Genomic DNA, 23,519 nt, shown 5'->3' with positions numbered 1-23,519 from the left:
TCACCAGGAATAACAACAAATTCAACTGAAAACACCGATAGTACTGCAGAGGAAAATTATAATTCAAGATATCATTTCTTTAGTGCCATCTTAAAGAATATGCACAGTTTATAGTTGTAACAACACTTTCACTCAAAGAAAAAAAACCCTTCAGACTCTGACAGGTCTGTGGACATGCAGAATAACTCTTCCCCAGTGTGTGAAATAGCTCTGCTCTGGAGTCAGGCTTTCCTGAGAGCACAGCACAATGTGTGCTCTGAAGGAGAACCCAAGTGAGTGACATCAAAGCTGCACAGACAGGAAGCTCAGACGGTGCCTCCTGAATGGCTCCACGACGAGCAGAATGCTGCTGTGGAGAGGGAAGCTGCTGTGTCCCCACATCCCTCCCAGCACAGCCACACCACAACACACACCACGCCAGAAGTGACTCTGCATGCACTCTGGGTGGGGACAGAGCCAGATGGATCCTCTCAGCCCACAATGTCCACAAGTGATTCACATCCCAAGGCTGCTGCTGCTCCTGCTGGGTGTTTTCCCCAGCTGCTGCCCTGACAACACAGCCCAACATCTCAGCACTGCCCAGATGTGAACCCTGCCTCACCCAGGGCTTCTCTCCTCTCCTGCAGCCCCTTTTCAAGGGAAAAGCACCTGGGAAGGATGAGAAGGATCTGAAGCCATGAGCCCACATTCCATCTGCATCACTCATCCCAACTGAGAGAAGTGGGGAAGAACCAACATCCAGCAAGGAGCACAGCAGCACAGCAAAAACCACTTGGAAATGATGTTTCAAGCAGGAGAGGCAATGGATTGTCAGCAAGGACAGCTTTAGATTTTAATGGAGTCCCACCAGCTCGGCATCCAGGGATTCCCCCACCCACAGCTCTCTCTGGAAGTGCTCCTGGCCTGATTTCTGTGCTGTTTGAAGTGATAGTAGCAGAGCTGCTACACAACTCCTACACAGAGGATGTGTGGGATAGTGGAACGGAGAGCTGACAGCGTGGAGCAGGCTGGGAACAGCTCCCTGTGAAAACCACACCAGAGCCAGTGACACTGAAGGAAATCCTGGCTTTGCCCATCAAATCTGGCTCACAGCTTTGCCCACCTTTCCCAGGAAAATCACTCCTTTTGCATGTGACAGCTCTTACCATCCCATTCCCTATTGACACCACACAGGAATTAAAATCTGCCAGGAATTACTGACATGAAGTGAGCACCAGAAACAGGGAATGGCTGCTGTGTCCAACACAAACTCAGGGAACAAGCTGATTCTGGAATTCAGAATTGATTCTGGAACCCAGAGCAGTGCTGGTGCCTACAGTCCCTCTAACAACTCTCTTTTCCACTCCTATCCTTGCAATCCAATCCACAGCGGGGGGAAAAAAAAAGAAAAAAAGAAAAAACAAAAGGCAAATACTCTACTTGAATTGCTGGTCTTTGGTGCTCCTAGTTTTAGCCAGGAATCTCTCAGCCAACTTCTCCAAATTCCTCGAGTAATCCATCTCAATCTCTGCCTTCTTGCGGAAGAAATCCTGCAAGTCCTGCAGTAACTGGACCCGAAGCTCACACTGCTGGTCAAGGCATTTCAGCTGCTCTACCAGCTGGGCACGGATCTCTGCAACAAATAAAAGCACTGTGCATTAAACAGCATCCCATCACAGAATAAACACCATCACAGCTCTCCAGTAAAATATTCTTTAAAAAATCTGCTTCCTCATTAGTGTCAGCCAAGCTGGCTCGTGGTGATTAACTCAATCTTGCAGGCAGAAAAGTGGTTGGGGTTGGATTTTGGATACACCAGAGGCAGGAAATCCATCCCAAAGCTGCAGTGTGGTGCACAGCACAGCTTTATTGCTGAGCAGTGCAGCGGTTACAAGTGTCAAGTGCACTTCTGGCACGGGGCAGCAGTGGTCACTGCCGAAAAATGTTCTGAATCTCCGTCTGGAAAAAAGGACTGAGTGCTGCAATCCCCCACGTCAGCCCAGCACAGCACCCCAGGGAATTTCTATCAAATTCCTCTGCAAACTGCTCCTGATGCAGAAACAAGACGTTGCACACGCTGGGGCACTCCCCAAAGGCACCCAATTCAGATTATTCGGTTTGCTCCTCAGTCTCCAGCTGGGTAGCTCATTATAAAGCAAGGCTTGAAAGAGATGGAGAAACCCCTCTGGAGAGCCAACTCCAAGCAGTTCCCATTAGGGAATCATCTCCAGGAAGGTTCCTTTTCTTTTTAAAATATCTGCAAGTAATGCATCTCCATCCGAGGACCCCATAAAGCACACATAGAGGTGTTAATGTCATAAATAACATTAATTATTAATACACATTCATAATATTAATAATTATTAATACACATTCACAGCATCATTATTAGGAATGTCTCCAAATTAGCACAATATTTTACAAAGTTTTCAAGCATTTTACAAAAATGAAAGCTTCTCCCATCAGCCACATGTTCTCCTCATCCCACTGATGCTGAACTGGAGGGACAGAATAGTAAAATGACTCACTCACGGTCACACAGGGCAAGAAAACACAGCAGAAGTGTGTCAGTCCCAGCCCAAAAACGCAGAAACATTCAGTGATGCAGCCAGCAAAGGCTATTTGGCTTTTACACAGGCAATAAACTCAACATGAAATCAATAAAATATGCCCTTTCATCTAAAGGTCTTTGAGCAGTCACACTGCAGAGAAGCTGCCATGGCCTGGCTGGGAGCTCTGCTCCCTCCAAAGCTTTCCCAAGCTGGGTTGTTCCAGGCTGAATCCAGAACCAGCAATAAAAATTCAGGTTTCCAGCAGTCACAGCTTTCCTCACACCTCCACCACCACAAGGGAAGGCAGGGGAGGAATCATTTCCCAAAAGAAATTTTTTTTTTTAAAAATCAACGACTTCACCACCGATTCCTGAAATACGTAAAATCCCAGAGAGCAGCTTGGCTCCTCTGTGAGTTTGTCCCTTTGCCCAGGAATAAAATATAAAAAACCCCAACCATCTGGACCTCCATGGTTTCATTCCTGCCATGCACTGCTGGGATCAGTTCCCTGGGATAGTGCTCACAGCTTTGGGAACAGTTTTAGGGAATCTGGGATTTGCAGGGAGCAAAACCCCACATCTTTATTTTAGGGACTCCAAAACCCAAACCACATGGATGAAAACACAGCTCCTACTCAGGCTTGCCAAAAGAGAAAAAAAACTTAAAAAAAAATCTGTGCCAATGTGGGGTTTTCAAGCTTGAAGATGACCTTGATTAGCACTGAATTTTGTAGTTCCAAACTTGCCAGCCTGTGGCACGCAGGGAGTTTGCTGCAGGGAGAAAACAGAGGCAGCAAGGTTGCTGAAAGGGAAGAGCCAACACTGTAATGTGGAGGCAAAGCTGGTCAGGGTTATTTTCCCCCCAGGAAAGAATCTTAAAAACCAGAAAACTCGTGCTTCTTCATCAGAAAACACAACTCCAGGCAAACACACCAATCTGTTCCTAAATCCAGATTTAGGATTAGGCACTGCTGTGTCCCCAGGGTTTGGGATGCTCCAGCCCAGGTGGGTGCAGTGGGAAGAGCATGGAGTCACCCCAGGCTGGGCTCAGCACCCTCCAGGGCTGCTGGAAAGGTTGTACAGATAAATAAATCCACCAGGAAGCTGCTCCTGGATCCACAGGGAAGCACACATCAGACCTGCCAGCATTTATGTAAAAATTCACTGCTGCAGCTCAACACACACTGCAGGCACAAACCGCTGCAGGATTTGCAAGGCTCTGCAGAGGGACAGGTTTAACCAGGGAAATGCAAACCAGACACCCCCAGCCCACCTGAGGCTTTGTCATTTTTAAAGCAAAGGAGGTGATAACAGCACCAAAATTGGCAGTGAGGTGGTGTTCCCTTGCTGATGTCACTCAGCTCTCCTGATCCTCAAGCTGACACTCACCTGCAGGTCTGACATCCGAAAAGGAACATCCTTCAACACGAGAAGGGTAAGAAAGCTCTTCCTCCCTTTGTGTTTTCTTCTCCACCCTTTCCTTACCAAAAGGGATGTTCCCAACACAGAAACAACTCTGTGACCTTTTCAGAAGCTACTGGACAAAAGAGACTAATTTTGGCAAGTTGTGGACTCGCTGAAAGGGATGCCACAAAGAAAATACCTGAGCAGATCTGGGGTTTTCTGCTAAGCACTTCAAGAAAGAGGATCAGAACTCAAATGTGGCAAATATTCTGTGATGTTTTAATTTGTGCTTTTAGGGATTGCCTACCTGCAATTTTTCAGAAGTCAGCAACCCTCTTAGCATGAATGAGCAAGAGGCACCATGTTAGAAAAGAGGATTGGGGTTGGGATGGCAAATACCAAATTCAGCTCAGACAGGTTTGACCACCCACCCTCCTCGGTGCCACAGCTGATGGGTTTTTCATCATGGCAACAACCCCAAAAAACTGAGGTTCTCAACTGCAAACCCACCTTCTGGAGCAAAAGCAGAAACACAAAGGACCATTTCCAAAAACCTGCAGTTCTCCAAGCCAGGAAGCCCAGCAGAGCACGAGTGTTTTAACAATAAAATCCCAACAGAGCTCGAGCTCCCGAGGTGGGACACTTCACCCCCAGCTCTCTGAACAGCAGCAGCAAGAACCAGCAACTCCTCCAGTGTGAAACGCCCTCTCAGCAGTTTTCCCCTCTAAATACAGGCAGTGTTTTGGAGTTTGGAGGGGAGCAGTGACAGCTGATCAGGGGAACAATGAGCCATTCAGCCCTGGCTTATCGAGTCCAGCGACCTTGCTCATCTTTCAAACGCACACCCCGCGCTCCTCGGCCACCAAATCAAACCAAGAATGCAGGAATTTCCTGAGGCTTACTGGGCTTGCTGGAGTATGAAGTGTCTGCTTGTTTTCCCACTGCTTACACAAGCAGGAGGTGTTTTTTTGAGCACATCCCTGGTGCAGTCGTGCTCCAACCCTAGGTCACTGAATTCCACGGGACCTTTTCATGTCCCCATCACAGCAACCACCCCAGCTCGGTACCCACTGCTCCTGCAGCTTCCCATCTGCACAGGTTATTAGGTTAACAGCCTCTTTAAACACTGGAAAAGCCTTTCCCCCCCTCCCTGCCTTGGCAATGCCACCCACTGTGATCACTGAAGACAAGGACAGCGTCCTGAAATCTCTGCTGCTGCTGCTCTAAGTGCCTGGAGGTGAACAAGCACAGGTTGGAGTCAAGGTCAAGATGCCTGTGGCAAAATTAGGATTAAACACCAGGTACTTTTATTGTAAGCCTTGCCCTGCATCGCTGAATTCTGTCTGTTGTATTTCAACTACAGAAGGCAAACACCCTCAGGAGCCACAGAGAAGTTTTCCATCCACTTAAAACAAAGCATTTCTTTGTTTCCATCACCAGATCCTAAAGTCACCTGGGTCACCGAGGGACAGACATTGGATAACTCTGGACACTTGCATAACTTGATTTTTATCCATTCTGTAACCACCTCCTCAACATTTCCTGCAGCACTCAGGAGGCAGGTCCAGTTCATAAGGAATTCAGAGGGGAAGGAAGGATCCTCTGTGACTATTTTAGTCCCATCTGTCACTCCCTGCTCAGAGAAGCTGTGGCTGCTCCATCCCTGCAGTGTTCAAGGCCAGCTTGGGTAGAGCTTGGAGCAACCTGGAAGGTGTCCTGGCCCATGGCAGGAGGTGGAATAAAACGAGCTTTAAGGTCCCTTCCAGCCCAGATTATTCCATGATCCTCCAAATCCTCAAACCACACCAAACACAGCAGCTTTTCTGCAAAGCTCCTGACAAGAATTTGGGTTTTCATCAGACCATTCCACCCAGAGCAGGAGGATGTACACAGTGACTAGAACTGCACCTTGATCCTGTACAGCATGCAGTGCTCACCTTCCCAAAAATAATTCAACAAAATGGCTTTTTAAGGCCATTTTTAATGGCTTTTTAAGCATCCTATAAAGCTGGAATATAGAACCAAATCTTCTGTACCAACCCGTTTATTCTTCTGTGGGTCACGCAGTGTGTTAAACTGATGACCTCAGAGCCAGGACCCTCCCTGCCTGGTCACCTCACACACTCTGAGCAATACTCCTGCTCCAAGCAGGATCATCCCTCCCTAGGAAGGTTTCAGCTCCTCCCAGGGCTGAGCTGAACTGCTCCAACTGGACGGCACAGGGTGAATCACAGGCTGCCAGCACAGAGCACCGGGAGAAGGCAGAGCAGCCCCAGCTGCTGCTCAGTATCTCAGCCCATCTCCTGCACCCCTGCTTTCCCAAGCAATCCCCGCCCCAGCCCCAGTGCCACGCTGCAGGAGAAGATGACAAGCTTGGGAAAGGAGTGGGATGGCAGCAGAACACGAGCAGCAAGCCCCAGCTGCCGCCCAGATGAAAGGGCAGAGCTCTCACCCACGGATCCTCTGCGAGGGGCAGAGCTCAGCTCTGTGCCCAGCTGTGCCCAGCTGTGCCCTCCCCAGGGCACTGCCAAGGGACCTCAGCACTGGCAGGGAGTGCAGAACCCAGCCAGGAATGGGAAAAATGGGAATAATGGCAAGAATGGGAAGGGGCAGCCTGCACTTGGTGTGGAGCTCAGTCATCCCTAAGGATAACTCAGTTATCCCTAAGGAATCACACCCAAGGAGTGTTAAACTGAACACCCAACTCGAACACAAACTGATCCTCAGCAGCATAGGAAACACAAGAAAGGCCAAAATGAATTCAATCTCCACTTCAGACAAAGCTGGAGCAGTGATTTTAGACTTGAAGCCTCATCCTTGGGTCAATCCCCGTCTCCTGGAAGCTGCCAAGCACTGGGGTGCTGAACACCATGAGATGTCCACAATTCCACCTCTCCACTCCATGGAAGCCAAATTACAGCTGAGTTTGGAGCCAACACTTCATTCAGTCTCAAAAAGCTAAAACCATCCAACATCACAACTCGTGAGTAAAAGCACTAACTGTTTTAAATACACAAATAACTCGCAGAGAATGCGCTGAATCACATTTTTTGACGTGTTCTCACCACATCACTAAGTTATTCCCATTTCTCCTGCCATCACACATGAGAGGCTGCACTCCAAGAACGAAGGACTTGGTGTTTCTGACTATTTTTATTGGTAGATGATTACAAACAGGGCTGTGACTAATGCCAGGCCCAGCCCAGCAACCCCAACGTGGCTGGGAGGTTTAATGATTTAGAAAAAAAAGCCTTTACATGTTAACAGCAAGAATTCCAGGGAACAAGCTGTGTCACCAGCCAAAAGCTGTTGATCATCACAGCCTCAAAAAAATCTCCCTGGTAATCTAAAAGCTTGGGCTTTGAAGTGAAAATGATTTAAGAGGAGGAAGTGCAGCCTTTTGTTTAAGACCAGAGCCAGGAGGGAGATTCAGGTTCATAACCAGCCCTGGAAAAGGTAAATATTCCTTCTACAGGCAGATATTCCATTGGAGAAACAACAGCAACGAGTAACACACACTGACAAGAATCCCTTTGTAGTTATAAATATATAAACAGAGCTGGAGGTGTTTGGGAGCTGCAATTCTTTCCAGCAGAGACTGATGGAATTGTTTGGAGGTGCAAGAGGAGATTTGCATTAATGAAATGAAAGAAGAGGACGCCAGACGTGCTTAAAAGCCAAAATTAAGGCTGGTCTCAGTTTCGGGGAAGCACTGAGGACATTGAGCTTGTATTTCCTTGCTACACCCTAAAATATGTGCATCAGGAATTGCTTGGGGCTCCCAGCTTTTCCAGGCACCACTTCTGCCCTGGGTGATGCTCCCCAAAAACCTGGAAAATGGATCATTTTAAAGGATCCCACTGACCACAGCCAGCCTGGACATTGGTTTTCCACATCCACACCAAAAAAGAAAAATCCCACTCCTCTGAGATTCCCAGACTGCAAACGGATGGGAGGCTTCAGACCTGCAAAGCTTTTCAGCAAACGCTCAGAATTCTGCAATTAAACACGTTGACAAAGTTGCCAAGGTGTTTAATCCACCCAGCATTCAAATTAAATATTTAAATTTTTTTTTCCCTGTCTAATAAACGCTCCCTTTACTATCACCACAACACAGCCCATGCTGTTGACTTTCGGGGAGGATGGTTTAAAACCAGAATTCAGATTAAATTCCCCCGTGCAGGTAATTCCCAGTCCTAATTCCAACAGCAGAACGTGAGCAACTCCTCGAAACAACCCTGATAAGGGGAACATGTTTGAGTACATCAGGTAATAACACCCTATTTTTAGGTTCTACAACTGTTTGCTCAAAAGAAATAAAAGTTTATTGATACATTTCAAACAGCATTGCAGCTCCTCCTCTGCAGGAAGTTTCCCAGCTATTTTAGGATTGTCTGGGCTCAGTTAAAGCTTTTTCCCCCAAGTGACACCAAAAATAAAAAAGTGAAACCAAAATAAAAAAAAACAAAATAAAAACCTCAGGCAAAGCTTTGCTTATGTTTTCCCACTTTCTGGATGCCGGAAATGGGCAAGTAGTAGAAATATGTTTTATCACTGTTTTGCAGCATGGAATTACATAATAAACAATTTAAAAGTCATTTTGACACGTGGACTGTTATTGTCATCAAAGACAACACACACACATCCCTCAGTTTGTATTTTGGGGATTCAGAGAATAATTTGAACTAAAAAACCTCTTTGCAGCTTCCTGTAATGAGCACCCCGAGCACTGTGTGCCCTGGGAGGGAAAAATGGCTTTGGGCTCACTGAAGAACCTGGAATAATGTGTTCTCCAAACAACTTTTGAATAGTTATTTCAATGCTTTCCTCTCCTGCAGGGTGACAAAGCCAACACTGCAGAGATAACCAAAAATCTGGTGAATATTTTTAATATAAAGAGGGTTTTTTTTCCTACTTTAATTCCCTTTGTGCTTCTGACCCAGGGCAGACCAAGTCTCCCTGAAGCTCCAAACTCAGTTATTTTCCATCACACTCTCCTACTTCTCACCCAAACCTTTCTCCCAGAAAGAAGAGATTCTTTCTCAATCCCTGCTGTGTTTATCACACAAAAAAAAGGTGTTATTAATGCAAGGAGCTGGAGATGTGCTCTGAGTTATTAGTAAATGCAGTGAGGAGTAAAGCTAAGCCTGAGCTGGACACATTTTCAATGTGATTTCTCCCAAAACCGAGGCTGGCTGTGACTAAAATGTGCATTTCTGGCTGGGAGAGCAGCAGTGGGGATTTCCAGCGGGTGTTGCACAAGGATCACACTGGGAGGAAAGGAAATTTAACTCCTGCTGCTCCTGGAGAACCCCAACCTCAGCACCCTCCACCTCCAACACCACTCTGAACACCTCAAACATCACCAAAAAAAGTGATGAATGAATAGAACATCCAATTTGGGCGAGGCTGATGAGGAGAGATCAATGCTGGTCATCCCCATGGAGCATCAGGGTGCAAGAATGACCCCAAAAAGTGTGGGAAATGGACAAAATCAGCCTGCAGGAACCACGAGAATCATTAATTTGCAAGCCATGAGCTGCCTGGGCGTGGGGAAGGAGGGAGGGAGGAATGCAGAGCTCTTCCCTTCAGAGAGGAGGAGATTTGAATGAAGAATGTGGAACTGCTTTGCTCACAAAGGAACCTCAGGTGCCTTTGGACTGGGAGAGGCTGCACTTGCTCTCAACAGAAAAATCTCTTTATTCTCGAATAAACCAGCCAGGAAGAGGCAGCAGAACAGGTCCAGGAGGTAAAAGTTGGGTGAAAATGCTGTTCCTCAGCTTGGGGACATCCCAGGGGAGGACAGCTCTGCTGCAGGAGCTCCTGGTCCATGGGGATCAGGGGTTTGGATGGATAGCAGGACAAGGTTTTTCCCCTACAGGGTGCTCAGGCACTTCCCTCTCCCCAAAACACAGCTCTGGAGTGATGGCTGGCAAAAGTTTTCACAAGAGCCCAGAAATACTTGGTTGTGGTTTTCTTTTGCCCCAAACCTATGAGAACTCTGATGCACAAAGGTGGATTTTAGGGTTAACAGAAAGAAAAAACCACAATCCTTTCTTATTTTCAAAATAATTCTGGCACATTTCTCCCAACCCCATTTCTAGCAGTTTCTGCTGTTTTTCTGGCTTATTTTAGAGAGAGTTTTTCTCCTTGCAGCCTTTCCCCTCCCCTGCCCTTCCTCCTGCTCCACGCTGTAGCATCTGTCGAGTAGCTCTTTAGTAGCTACAACTCCAACCCCAAACCCTACAAACATCTCCCTCTAAGCATTCAGATTTCCTCTGCTGCTGCTGCTGCTGATTAGAACACAAGTTAAATAACATCTCCTTTAGCATCCACAGTCTCTCCCCCAAGTGTTTCAGCATCACATACAGCGAGGGGTTTATTTTACCAGCAGAACAGCCCTAAACTGAAGGGAATTATTCATCAGAAACACGTAATGTGATCATTATTTCTGGCATTTCTCTCAGTGCCTCAGTTAGCTTCAGGAATCCCAGTTTAAAGCTCACTGCACATCCCTGGATTGCCACATTACAGAGAAGAAGCATCCACACAGCCCCAGACAGAGGAAATCCTCCACAGTGCTAATTATTTCTTCAGGAAAACAGCCCAGGGATGGAGAAAACTCCCCAGACCCAATGCCCAGCCACCTCTGCAAAAACTTAGTTAATTTGGTATTATAATTTTTATATTCTTATATTAAAAAGTATATTTTAAATTGTATATTATCTAATATTATATATAAATTATATTATTATATATTAAAATTATATTATTCTAATTTGTAATTTATCTATCAGGGGATGCTCAAAGTTTGGAAGTGCTGGAGAATTTGGGATGCAAGAAACCAAAAGCAGCATTAATACAAAAAATCACTATTTCTTCTCAATCCACAAGACCTGAGAGTTACTCTCTCACACACAATTATTCCATGCAAAGCAACATCAACTGTATTTGTCAAATGAAGAAAACTGCTAGAACAAAAGTGGCAATTTGCAACTTACATGCCTCAATCTCTTCAATTAAAAAAAAAATCCTTTGGTGAATTATGTCAGATATTTAGAGATACAAACAGAATGATTAATGCTGGTGTCTAATTGAATTTCACCTCAGGATTCCTTCTGCCTCCCTCTCCTCTTTGGTACCTAACACGTTAACATGAATAAATGAGAAAGAAATGAGCAGAGGAACAAAAGGGGACATGGAAACTCCTCAAACTCACTCCTCAAGCACAGCAAAGTAAAACTCAATTTCTGCCAAATTCCAGTTTCTAGGCAGAGAGGGGAAAGGCAGACAGGTGGGGTTGGTTTTTTAATTGCTTGTTAAGACTTTCATCCCTGCTTTGTGTTAAAAAGAACCAACAGCAATTTACCTGAATAGCTCTGAAAAAGCCAAAAAAGAAGAGGATGAGGAGAAGAATTATATCCAGGAATTATAGAAGAGTATAGAAAGATATAGAAGTTAGTTATAGAAAGATAACCTTGGGTGAGTCCCACCATTCCAGAGGTGTCCTGCAGTGAAATCCTGGGAATGAAGGCATTGTCCCTTGGCGCCACCAGAATGTCCCCTGGTGGTTCTGAACCCACCTGGCTGATCCCAGCCCTGGCCAGGCCAGCAGCCCCTGGATCTGGAGAGCTGCACCATCAAGGATCTCCTCCTTCCCTCCCTCTGGAGCAGCAGGAGAAGCTCTCAGCCCATGGAGGAGCAGCACAGCAGATATCCTGCAGTGTCCCTGCCTGCTGCCAGCTCTCTGTGCCTCTCGGAGAGGATTTCAGGGTATTAATTAACCCTGAGCATTCCAGGGCAGGTGAATAATGAGCATCATCACCACCACTGCCCAGCTGACTTGGACAACATCAAACAGCTCTGGGTTATTTGCCCAGGCTGCCAGTGGACAGTGATGACAGAGCTCCTGCCCTCCTCTTATTTTCCCCACCTGCCATTAAAATATCCCATAAAATCAAAGGAACGCCTCTCCCAGCTGGCAGCAGAGTCTGGGGAAAAGCAGGCTGAACTGTTTGCATGGGAAATCAAACTGGAGCGTTGTTTGAATTCAGGTCTAACACACCCAGAAGCCAAGATAGAAGCCTGACTGAAAACCACAAAAGACGTTTATATATTAAAAATAAAATCCAGTCTGGCTGATGCTCTCTGGCTCAGTGTGTTTACACTCAGAAGGAGTTCACACCAGGAATACTCAATGACAGCAAAGCCAACCCAAGCTTTTCCTAGATTATCACAGAACTAATTCCTTCAGGTGTAAATATTCAGTGTGGAAGTGCAGCACTGCTGTCTCCAAAGGAATTCACATTTCACTCCACAGCACCTCTCAGAAAGGCAGAAATGAGTATTTGACAGAGCCTGCAAAGCTCGAATTATGTGAATCATCATTTTTCTATCAGTTCACTGTCAGCTCCAGCAACACCCATTAATCAGCACAGCTTAGAGCAGAGCAGGAACAAGGAGATGCTGATTTTTCACGAGCCTTTGTCAGAGAAGTGACATTAAAATTCAGGTCCTCCTTTTTACACACACATACACATGTGCTTGATCATTCAGAAACCACTGCTGGTGCTCCAGTGTTTACAATAAATGACTCAAAGGTCAATAAAGGGCTTTACTACAGACACTGCTTGGGAGACACACAGTCTTTGTACATACAATAAAATTAAAGTTTTAATCTGAAAATTTTTCCTTTCCTCTCTGACCCCATCCCAGCCCCCCTGGGGTAAAATCACCTTCCCAAAAAATAGTTTTATCCAAAGAAATACAGATGCAACCCAGTGAACAAACTGCAGCTATGCACTCGGTGTCAGAGGGGAAAAAAAACCAACATTTTATATGTATTTGTATAAATAAAACTTAGAATTATTTGAAGCCAGAGATCCAGGCATTAATGTGGATTCCCAGCACCAACTGGATAACAGAGTCAATATAGTATTCTCTGGAATTAAGGAAATTGTGGAAATCATGTTTCCAAGCAGGCTGAAAAAATGCCAGTTTGTGTCTCCTCTGCACAGTTCAAGCTCCACCTGATTAACTCATTTTTCACTTGCTTGGTGCCACCACACCACAACAATTCAGCCCCTAGGAAACACCATCAGAAAATGAAAAAAAATTAAAATATAGAATCACAGAATGCCAGGCTGGTTTGGGTTGGAAAGAACCTTCAAGCTCATCTCGTTCCTCAGGCAGGGACACTTCCCACAGCCTGAAATTCAGATTTATCAGAGCCACTTGGACAGGAGGAAACGCCAGCACACATCACCCATTCACTGCTATATAATAAATATTGCTATATAATATAATAAATTGCTAAATAATATAATAAATGCTAAATAAGAAATATTCACAATATTTATTATTTATGTATTTATTGTTCTTTATTATATTTATATTTATTATATTTTATATATTGTATTATATATTATATTTATATATTACATTATTTATATATATTTATATATATTTATATTATATTATATTATATTATATTATATTATATTAATATTATATTATATTATATTATATTATATTCCCCATTTGAAGCCCCAGCCATGGGGCAGAGCAGCCCCTGGGGACAAACCTGGCCAAAATCAACAAAAAAAGGAGCAAAACCTCCTCTGGCAGCTCCAGGAATGTTTGTGTTGGTTCACTGAGCAGGGACTGAAAACAACACACCCAAACCAACCCAGCAGCCCAAATCAACCCAACAGCACAGCACAGAAAAGCCAAAAACTGCCACAGAAAAGCCAAAAACTGCCAGGAGCTTTCAGAAAGCTCAGGCATTGCTGGACCAACCAGCAAAGTCAGGGTCAGGTCAGGGAGGGAAGTTTCTTCATCCTCTCAGTGCAAAAAACACTGAATTAGAGAAAGGAAACTTCCTCCAGAAGCAGTTTATTCAAAGGTTTAACCAACCCTGGAATATCCTTAGTCTCACCAATACACCAAAAATGATGGAGCATTTTGAATGCCTCTACACCACTGGAAATATCTATATTTAGCAAAAGCCTGTGCCAGGAAGGTTCCAGAAATATTATCTTAACAATACTGAACAAACCAATAAATGGTGTAGTAAAACCTCCACTGATAAACTCACACGTGGAGCTCCCAATCAAACTTATTTAAATTGGATTTATATGCTGCCAACACCTCAGATAACTTAGAAAATCCAGTTATTGGCGTGGCTGAGTTATGAATTATCAATACAGGACATTTCATTAGCTCCTGTTGCTCGTTAGGTGAATAAATCACTGATGCCATTAAGCTGTGAGTGACATTTGTGAATTCTCCCAGAGTTGGACTTTTACTACAGAGAGCCACTGCTGCAGAGAGCCAGGCCAGATGGATTTGTTATCACCATTTCAAAACCCAACACTTTCACAGGAACAGCAGAATCACTCGCAGTGGGAAATGAGCAGTGAAAGCTTCAGATGCTCTGCTCCTATTTTTGTTTTTTTAAAAGCCTGAATGGGTAATTTCCCATCAACACGAGAGATCTGGTTTTTCACTCCCGTAAAGCCATCAAATCCCCAAACAGAGAGAGTAACCTTATCAAAGCAAGGCACTGCACCTTCCAGTCTGACTCACACTGAGACCATCTGGACAAAACATTCAGACAAGAGCTTTTTAAAAAAACAGAAAAAACCCCTTGAAACATCTTGAAACAAACTGCCAGACAGGATTACACAAAATGATCTGCAGAACGTGTTAGAGAGGCCAGAAAAATCCTTAAAAGCAGACAGAGGGGAGGAAACCTGCATCCTTCTGGGATCCACTTGGGGCTTATCTTTTCAGCTTTTGCAGCCATAAAACCCAAGAGCAGATCAGGCTCTGGGGGATCCAGGCAGGTGAAATCCCACAGTGTCTGCAGGGATATCAAAGGATCAGATCACTGTGTGCTCTGAGAAATGCTCCTGTCCCTTTTTGGCCACTTCTGTCCACTTCTGGACCTGCCTGTGTGCTCTGAGAAATGCTCCTGTCCCTTTTTGGTCACCTCTGGACCTGCCTGTGTGCTCTGAGAAATGCTCCTGTCCCTTTTTGGTCACCTCTGGACCTGTCTGTGTGCTCTGAGAAATGCTCCTGTCCCTTTTTGGTCACTTCTGTCCACTCCTGGACCTGCCTGTCCAATTCCCCAGCTGCTTTTCCCAGTTCAACCAGCAAATCTCCCAACACTGTCCTGCCACTTCTCCCTCCTACCAACCAGACAGAAAAAAACCCTCATACCTAGATATCCTTACCCATTCCTACCTCCATCTCCCCTGACAGCCATCAGCAGTGGCCCCAGCTATTAAATAACCCCCCAAATCCTGGATGTGATGATGCAGGGCAGTTTTTATCCTTTATCTGCCAAAGCAGACACGCTGATCCAGCCAAGGCACTGCATCCAGCCCAGTGCACATTTGCCTTTCCCATTAACCAGCCCAGGGGTCACTTGCCAAAGGACACACAGATAAAGCAGAGGAACTTTTCCACTACTCCCTGACAGCTTAATTACTGCCCAGAATCTGGAGCAAGCCATGACAGCTCTGCATTTGTTTCCACACTGCGTTTTTATGACACTCCAACATCTGCAGAGGATGCTGTAATTAAAAAGGAATAAAATGGTGGTTAAAAAAAAAAAAAAACCAGTAAATCCTGGACACAGTCATGTTATTTGCCTGCAGAACATGGATTACACAGCAAGCACGGATGCAGCAGGAGAGTCAGAGTGCTTTCAAGTCCTGAATTACACACGCTGCTGCAGACAGGGCAGATGAAAATGAATTTTAACAAAGTCCCCCACGTTTCCAAGGGAAACTTGGCTGTCCCTCAGCGTGGCTGGAAGTTTGCTCTGTGCTGGGCTGGGAATTAATGAGATAAGCATAAGGCATCCATCCTCACAGCATTGCTGCATCCAAGGGACCTGCAGAGCCAAGCAGAGGGGTGAAGCCTCCCCTGGAACAGGATGTCCAGCTTTTAATCTCCCCAAGCTCAGAAACCACTGCATGGGAAGGAAGTCAAGCCAATCAACCTGAAGACAGCCTGATCCTCTCCAGCTCCCCAGAAAAACCTCATTTTTAAGCTCGGTGTCACTGAGCAGCCTGGCAGGTGATGGGCAGGAGGGCTGGGCTCACCCAGGCAGCTCCACACTCGCCGTTTGCAGCAGCAGCAGCACTCAGCAATGCAAATCATCTTCCTCAAACTGCTGCAGAGGAAGGAGGGGATGTGCCTGGTGACAGCAGCTGCTTCCCCTGTGGCTGCCACTGGAAGCAGAAGCATGTGGCACTTCCTGGCTGAACGCTCTGCCCTTACAAATGAAGCTGTAAGAGAAACTGTTCCTCCCACCTGTCCTTCCCAGAGAGGATTTCAGGTTATCATCCTCCAAGGGGAGAGCTCCAGCTCTTGATGGACACACCCTGCACATCTTTGGGCATCCATTCCTGCTGCAGCATCCACAGCCATTTAAATTTAGCATCACCCTGTGCTTCCCTTGATTTCACAACAAGCTCAGAAACAGAGCAAACAGAAAATTCTTTCCTCTAGAGGTTTCAGTTCCCTCTTGCCCAAACTGTGCCAGTGACAGATGACAAAGCTGCTCCTCCTGGGACACCTCGGGCTCTCCTCTCATTTCCCTTCAGAGCCTCCACTCTGCCCAGCAAATAAAACCAGAGAGAGGTCTGCAATGAGAGGAGCAGATCCTGGAGGAGCTGCAGCTCTGGGAGTTAAAAACATCCCAGCACACAATGGTCTGAACGCACTGCAGCTCTCCATTCCGGCCATTGTCCACCCAGAATAGCCCAGAGCCCCACGGCCACATTGTGTGCTGCTGTCCACCTCCCTGCCAGAGCTATTTAAAGCCTCAAACAGCTTCTCCTTGGATGTCAGCTCTGGCTGGGAAGTCAGCCTGGAGATTGTGGATTTTCGAGCTCTGCCCGCTGGGATGAAAAACAACAGGAGAGGGACCTGCACTGAGCCACTGAATTTTAGGTTTTCCACTGAATTACCTGAATTTTCCTTTGAATTGCCTGACCTGCGCTGTCCAGAGTTCATTCAGGTGCTTCTCTGGCATATGGCTGGGGCTTGGAATAGTGAGGGTTAATTTCCCATTGAATTTCCTGAATTACCTCGAATTACTAAAATCCCACCAATCCAGCAGCATTCCTGATAAACACAACAGGTACTGAGTGAACCTCACCAAACCACAGGAGCTGAAATCAGCAGCCACGCTGCTTTCCAAGAACGAAACACCACCAAAAAGTGATTTTCTTCCCACTTGTAAGGAAATCCAAATCCATCAGAACCAGTGGGCACATGCTGGGAATAAACGCCAATGCCCAGGGATGCTGCTCATCTCAGCACAACTCCTGAATTCTTTGTGAATGATACCCCATTCACAAAAATAAAGCCATGGACTTCAGGCTATGTCTATAAATAAGAATTGTTTTGATTTGTAATTGTCACAGAAATATCAGCCTTTAAAAAAAAAAATATGTTACCAAGCCCCAGGAGCCTCATCAGCACCTCAGTGCTCAGAAGACATCTGCAAAGCCAAGGCAGGATTTTCTTCTTTCATACACAGCTGTGCAGAGCCAAAAGCTCCTGCTGGCTCTGATTTGGGTCCAGAGGGAGCAGAGAAGTGATTCATCCTCCCACTCTCCCACTTCTCACCCAGAGCCCACCACCTTTGGCAGCTCAGAGCTCCCCAGCAGTGTCACTGCCGACAGAGAGAACATTTGGTGACATTTCCAGTGCCACACAAACAGGGAATGGGCTGCAATCAGGACCTAGGAAGGATGGAGTTTGACTCATCCACGCTGACTTCTCGTGCTTGGAACTGGGTCTTGCTTGTTCCCCATGTGCTGCATGTGAATGGGGAATTAGAGAAAATATCATCGAGGAACCTCTTGAGCGAGCAGAGGGAAAAAACAGCTCTCAGAAATGAGCTCCCTGGTGAGTTCTCTTCCACTGACTGTGCTCACTGGGCTTGTGACTTCATCTAGAGCAAGCCTGCCAACAGGAGAAAACTGAAAATAACCTTCATCCCAATCAAAATGACAGCAATTAAGCCATTAACAAGCAGCTTGGTGAGGTCAAGCCATGAGCCTGGAGTATTAAATGGCATTTTAAGCCTTTCTAGGGAGGAACCACTGCTTGCTCTTACAACTCTCCAAAGGCTTCAGTGCATGGTTACAGAACTGATGCTTAAAAAAGCTGCATCTGGCTGAGCAAGAGAACTAAAATTGACCCAAAAATAAAAAAAAACTCCACAGCAGACAGCGAACAGTAGGTGCAGAAAAACATCAACTCAAGCAATGAAAGACACCCAGTCTGCACTATTAGTTTACTCAGAGTAACCACATTATTAACCAATTTGCCATCCCTAATAGAAGCCATCCTCAGTGTCACCACCAGCACACAACTCCCAGGCTGCAGAACACGCTGGGATGGAGAGTCTGACCTCAAACCAAGCTCTGGCAGGCAGAAAATGAAATCACCACGGGACCAAGGACTTGCTGGAATTTCAAATCCACCCCAATTCCTGCCAGGCAAAGGGGAGTTCTCTCTGCTCCTGACACACTTTTTCCCTTTCCTCCAACACATCAGATGGCTTTGGAGCTTTTTCCTTGTCTGGTCCACAGAAAGCAGGAATTGACACGTCCAGCTGGATTAAAGCACTGGGGAAGGACCTGCTGCCCTTCCTGCTGCTGGGCAAAGCAGGTCAGAAAGGAGGAGGGAATTCCCTGCACTGAAATCAAGGGAAAAATCCCTGCAGCACAGGGAATCTTGTTTCCTCTGGCACAATCCACAAACACCCCAAAAATCCATCCATCCATCCATCCATCCACCCATCCATCCCCAGGAATGAGGGAGATCCTCAAGGAAGCAGAGCTTGTTCTACACAAGGATAAAACAAGGAATCAGCTCACAAATAGCTTATTATGCTGCTCAATCTCCCAAAAAAACGTATTTAACATCGACAAACTTCCTCTTGTTTAAATTACCAACCTTCCCAAAGCTCAGGCTCGGGGAAGAATCCAACACTGAGGGTTCCTCAGAGATGGAGGGAAGTGAGAACAACACAATCCCAGCACAGGAGGTGGCAAAATGAGCATTTTTCACATTCTCACCTGGCCTCTCTTCCTGACAGCTTGGAATATTTCAGAATTTTTCAATCTTAACTCTAGGACTGGCAAAGCAGTATTTTTGCCAGCACTGAAGCTCACACAAGCCCTCCACTCCTAAAAATAAAACTGAAAGCAAAACAGCCATCCAAACACAATCCCAGCGGAGCAAAAAGAACTTTGGGGAGAAGCACAAAAAAATAGCATTTAAAAATAGCCAACCTGTTTGTTTGTGTTGGGAGATTTCAGGGGAGTGTTGATTTCCTTAATCCCTGGAACAGCAGGAATCAGGGAGGGGAAAAGGGAAGGGAGAGAGGAATTAAACCATCACATTTCATCTCCCTGACAATCTGACTCAGGAGTGTAAAAAGTTCTGAGACATTGATGGAGAGTTGGTTTGGGTTGTTTTTTGAAGTGAGATTTATTTGAGGGATGAGCTGCATCCTCCTCTCCCTCTTTTCACCTGATCCAGGGAGCTGGACAGACAAAATCCCCCTGGGACTTGTCCTTCTGTCCCTTCTGGAAAAAAAAAACCAACAAAAAACCAAAAAAAACCCACAAAAAATAAAATCACAAAGTAAATTATCTCCTCTGTCCAAGTAACTTTTCTTAAAAAGAAGAAGCACATCCTGTCCAGCCAGGCAGGCTGCACTGCCAGACAAAAAAAAAATAGATATAAAAAGAAGTTCAGTGTTCTCTCAACACGTTTCAAGACGTGTAACTGAATCCCACAAATCTCAGCAGAGCCCTTGATTTAGGTCATTTCGAGTAATTCACTACCAGTTAATCTCCTCACCTACTTTTGGGCTGCTGGGAACACAATGGCTGAGCAAGATGTGCTGAAAGCCCCAATTCAGGGAACACAGACTCCCAAAAAAAAATAAATAAAAAAATCAGAATCAAGGGCAGGAGGATCCCTGTCCCCAGCCAAGGGATAAAACAGCTCTGACAGCCACAGCAGAACAAAGGCTGGATGGTCTTTCAGTGTCCATAAAACATCTGTTCTAAAGGAGAATGGACGAAGTTTTAAATGAAAATAAAAGCAGGTTGTTATTGCAGGAATGTTGTGAATACACATGGAGCTATGCCCACCAATAATCTGATTATTTAGCTTAAAGGTGGCTGAGAAATAATGTTTGCAATGCTTCAAATGTGCCACAGGGAGTTTCAGGATCAGAGTTCTCCCAAAGACAATCGTGGCTTTTGGGTTTCTTGGGTTTTTCAAGCATCAGTGATGGAATTATATTATCTCAATTCTAATATTCCATATGATGTACAAACTCCCTCATTCACACCAAGAGGCAAGGGAGACCAAAACCTAAGCAGAGGCAAAATATGAAGTGAAATTTAGAAAGAGATGCAACACTGAAATATAAACTTCCAGATAAAGAAATCTGTGATCCAGCTGAAGAGCTCTTTAGTGGATTGAAAAAGAACTTTGTGTACTTAAAAAACAAATCCAGATCAAGAAATACTTCACACACTGATGGATAAAAACACAAACCCAAAAGTGCTTTTGTGCTAAGTGATAAAATCCACTCTCTGAAAGAGAAATGAGGACTTAAAAAAATTAAATTGTCAAGTTCATGGTCAGCTCATGGTCTGTGCTCTAAAAAAAGTTAATGGGCAACAGATTTTGGTGTTCTTGCCCTTAGCAGGAGCAGTGAGACTGCAGGGGGATCTTTGTAAATAAGATTTATTATTTTATTTGTAAATAAGATAGATATCAGAAGAAAGAGAAGAAATTATTTTATTTGTAAATCAAATAATAAGCCAATAACAAGCTTTGAGAGAGGCACACGACAAGAAGTGGCAAAAAAAGGAGGTGGGGAAGGAACAGGAACCTGTTTTCCCTGTGTGTCTCAGAGCTGGATTTATCCTTCCCATCCACCCTGCAAACACAGCACCAGCTCCCCACAAGACAGCCCAGGCAGGGCTGGCTGGCTGGCTGCTGATGGCTTTCATTAAAAAAAAAATAATAATAATAAATAAAAATCTCCTCCCTCTCCCCATCCCCTGCACACACCTTGCCACTCAGGAGCTCAAGGCAACCTGCCTGGGAGGAGAGGCATCGATTTTTTGGAGCTGATAAATGTGTTTAAACATAAATAATTTCTCCCAGCAAGATCCAGGATCCTTCAATTAGCAGCACTTTCATCCCAACCATAGCAGCTGCTGGAGCTGCTCTGGGTTTGGGACAGGGTGGGGTAAAAAATGGGAATTATTTGCATGAAGCCTCATCATAAAAACCACTGCAGACGATGAGAGGGAGCTGGAAAAAGCACCAGAGCTGGGAGAAAATTAAAATTATAGCTGCTGCAGCTCCCAGGCAGGGCTTGCTGTGGAGCTCTCAGATGCTCTGAGGAACCTCCAGCAGCACAGAACAGCAATTCTCATCCCTCCCTGTGGGTTTGTCTTGTTCCTTCCCAAAATACTGAATTCTGAGTCCAGTGCTGAGCCTCTCAGGTCAGGAGGGAGAAGGAAATTAATGGAGAATTTCTCCATTCTCAAGTGGAGAGATCCCAGCAAGTGTTGGAGGGTGTTTACCACAAAACAGCTCAGAGTTTCAGAGCAAAATACAACAAAAAACCCCAACAAACCAAACCAAACCAAACCAAACCAAACCATCCCTGCCAAAAGCTGTCACTGCTTCCAAGATGTAAGAGAAAAAAGCTCTACCTGTAGGGATTTTCCAAAAGGGCCAAAAGCTGGTTTTATCCCCTGATTTAAATCTGAAATCAAACCACTACCTGAATTTCCACAGAGAGCATTTTTCAACAGTATTTCCAGGGAGAAAGTGTGAAAAATGGAAATTAATGGATGCAAGAAGCTCTGCCCAGCTATATTCTGTGAATTTCACTGTGATGGGGGAAATAATTGGATATAAAGCCTAAATTAGGATTAATTCCTGAAGTAGGAAGGCAACGGTTATAAATGTGTTTGGCATTACACAACTGGCTTAAATAAAAGGATTTCTCTTACATTTCCGTGTAAATTAATTTATCATTACAGTCAGAAATTAATCACATAAAGGGAAGGTAACAGCAGCATATGGATTGACAGAATTTCAGACCAACCTCAGAGCAAACCCAGGCAATCTGGACGGCATGAGGAGGGAGAAAAGGCAATTTAACAACCAGCAAAAGGAAATAAAATCAACACCCAAGGGGTCCAAAGTCAGCTCCAAAGGGTGCTCAGGCCAAGTTCTGAGTTTGGAATCATTGCTGACATCTTTGCCAACCTAAGTTTCCTCCTAAGGAACTTCACACAACTCAGCACAGACAACATTTTGACTTGCAAATATAACCAGAAACCAATAATGTCACAGCCCTGCTGAGCCTGCCAGAGCTCAGACTATTCCAGCCTCTCCCAGCATGGCTGTGGCTGCTGTCCATCCTCCCTTTTTCCCTTTTCTCTTTTTTTTTAAATTCCTACAGCACAACTCATAAACGCCTAAAAAAGAAAAAAAAAAAAAAAAACCAGAACAAGGAGTGTGCAGAGTTTTTAGACATTCAGCTCCGGGGGGAAAACTCCAGAGCACAACTTCATTCATAGCAAGCTGGGTTTCCATCCAAACATCATCACTGCATCCTGTGACCTTTGCAGGGCTGCATTTCTCCCTCCACACACACACACAAGGCTCTCCCCTCCCTCCTCCAGCTGCACACTTCAAATTCATTCACTGGCCAAGCCTTTTGCTCCTATTTCAGCATCTTTTCTGCAGCTCTGGGTTCCTCCCCGTGGAGCTGGGACACGAATGGGGACAGGAAAGCACAAATCCTGGGGGTTTAGTGGGGTTTTTGTCAAGGGGAACTGGGATGGAAACTCTTCCTCCCTGCCCAGGTGGAGAGAGCAGGAGTTAGGAAGAGTTACACTCGTTAAAAGGAGCAAAGCAGAGCCAGGCTGCTTTCCAAAACCACTTCACAGGGATGTTCATTTATTAGATTTCTCAGGGACTGGTAATAGAACATCAGGGAAAAACCTCCACGCTCTGGTTTGTCATTGTCACTCGTTCGTTCATCCCCTTTAACAAAAATTAACATCCCGGATTAACAAAAACTAAGGTTTTTTTTCTCTGCCTTTCTGCCACTTATTGGTGTGTTTTTCCATCCTGAACCTTTGATGCATTTCAGGCTCATCAGACTCATCAAAACACACCTTGTGAGAATTTTGCTTTGTGGCTCAAAGGTCTGAATTTACATTTACCAGTGACCAAAGTATTATATACTCATAAAATAAATAATCATAAATAGATGAATTCTTTATATATTATATGTTACATTACATATTATTATTTACTATATTTTTATATATTATTTACATAAATAAATCTATATAAAAATAATAGATAAATAGAACTTTGACAGTGGATTTGCCAAGTGCCTCCAGTCAGAAAGACATTTCCCTCATCCCTGTAAAAAGGAAGCATCTTGGCAAATCCAAACAATTCCCTGATCCTGTTTCTGACCCAGCTCAGGCTTCCC

At 45.0% G+C, this 23,519-nt stretch overlaps 1 protein-coding gene across 3 annotated transcripts in view; it reads right to left on the bottom strand.

Annotated features, from left to right (window-relative positions):
• Nucleotides 1–23,519, bottom strand: part of SRGAP2 (SLIT-ROBO Rho GTPase activating protein 2) — a 92,454-nt gene that overhangs the window by 60,815 nt on the left and 8,120 nt on the right. For all 3 annotated transcript variants that reach the window (XM_085044355.1, XM_085044357.1, XM_085044356.1), the window contains one exon: nt 1,420–1,612. In XM_085044355.1, the coding sequence (XP_084900481.1) occupies nt 1,420–1,612 (193 nt within the window). The remainder of the gene's footprint in view (nt 1–1,419; nt 1,613–23,519) is intronic.

The sequence above is a fragment of the Lichenostomus cassidix genome, unplaced genomic scaffold, assembly GCF_008360975.1.
Source record: "Lichenostomus cassidix isolate B80296 unplaced genomic scaffold, HeHo_3.0 unassigened_scaffold_chr26, whole genome shotgun sequence".
NCBI lineage: Eukaryota > Metazoa > Chordata > Aves > Passeriformes > Meliphagidae > Lichenostomus > Lichenostomus cassidix.
This window is presented reverse-complemented; position numbering and strand designations above follow the sequence as displayed.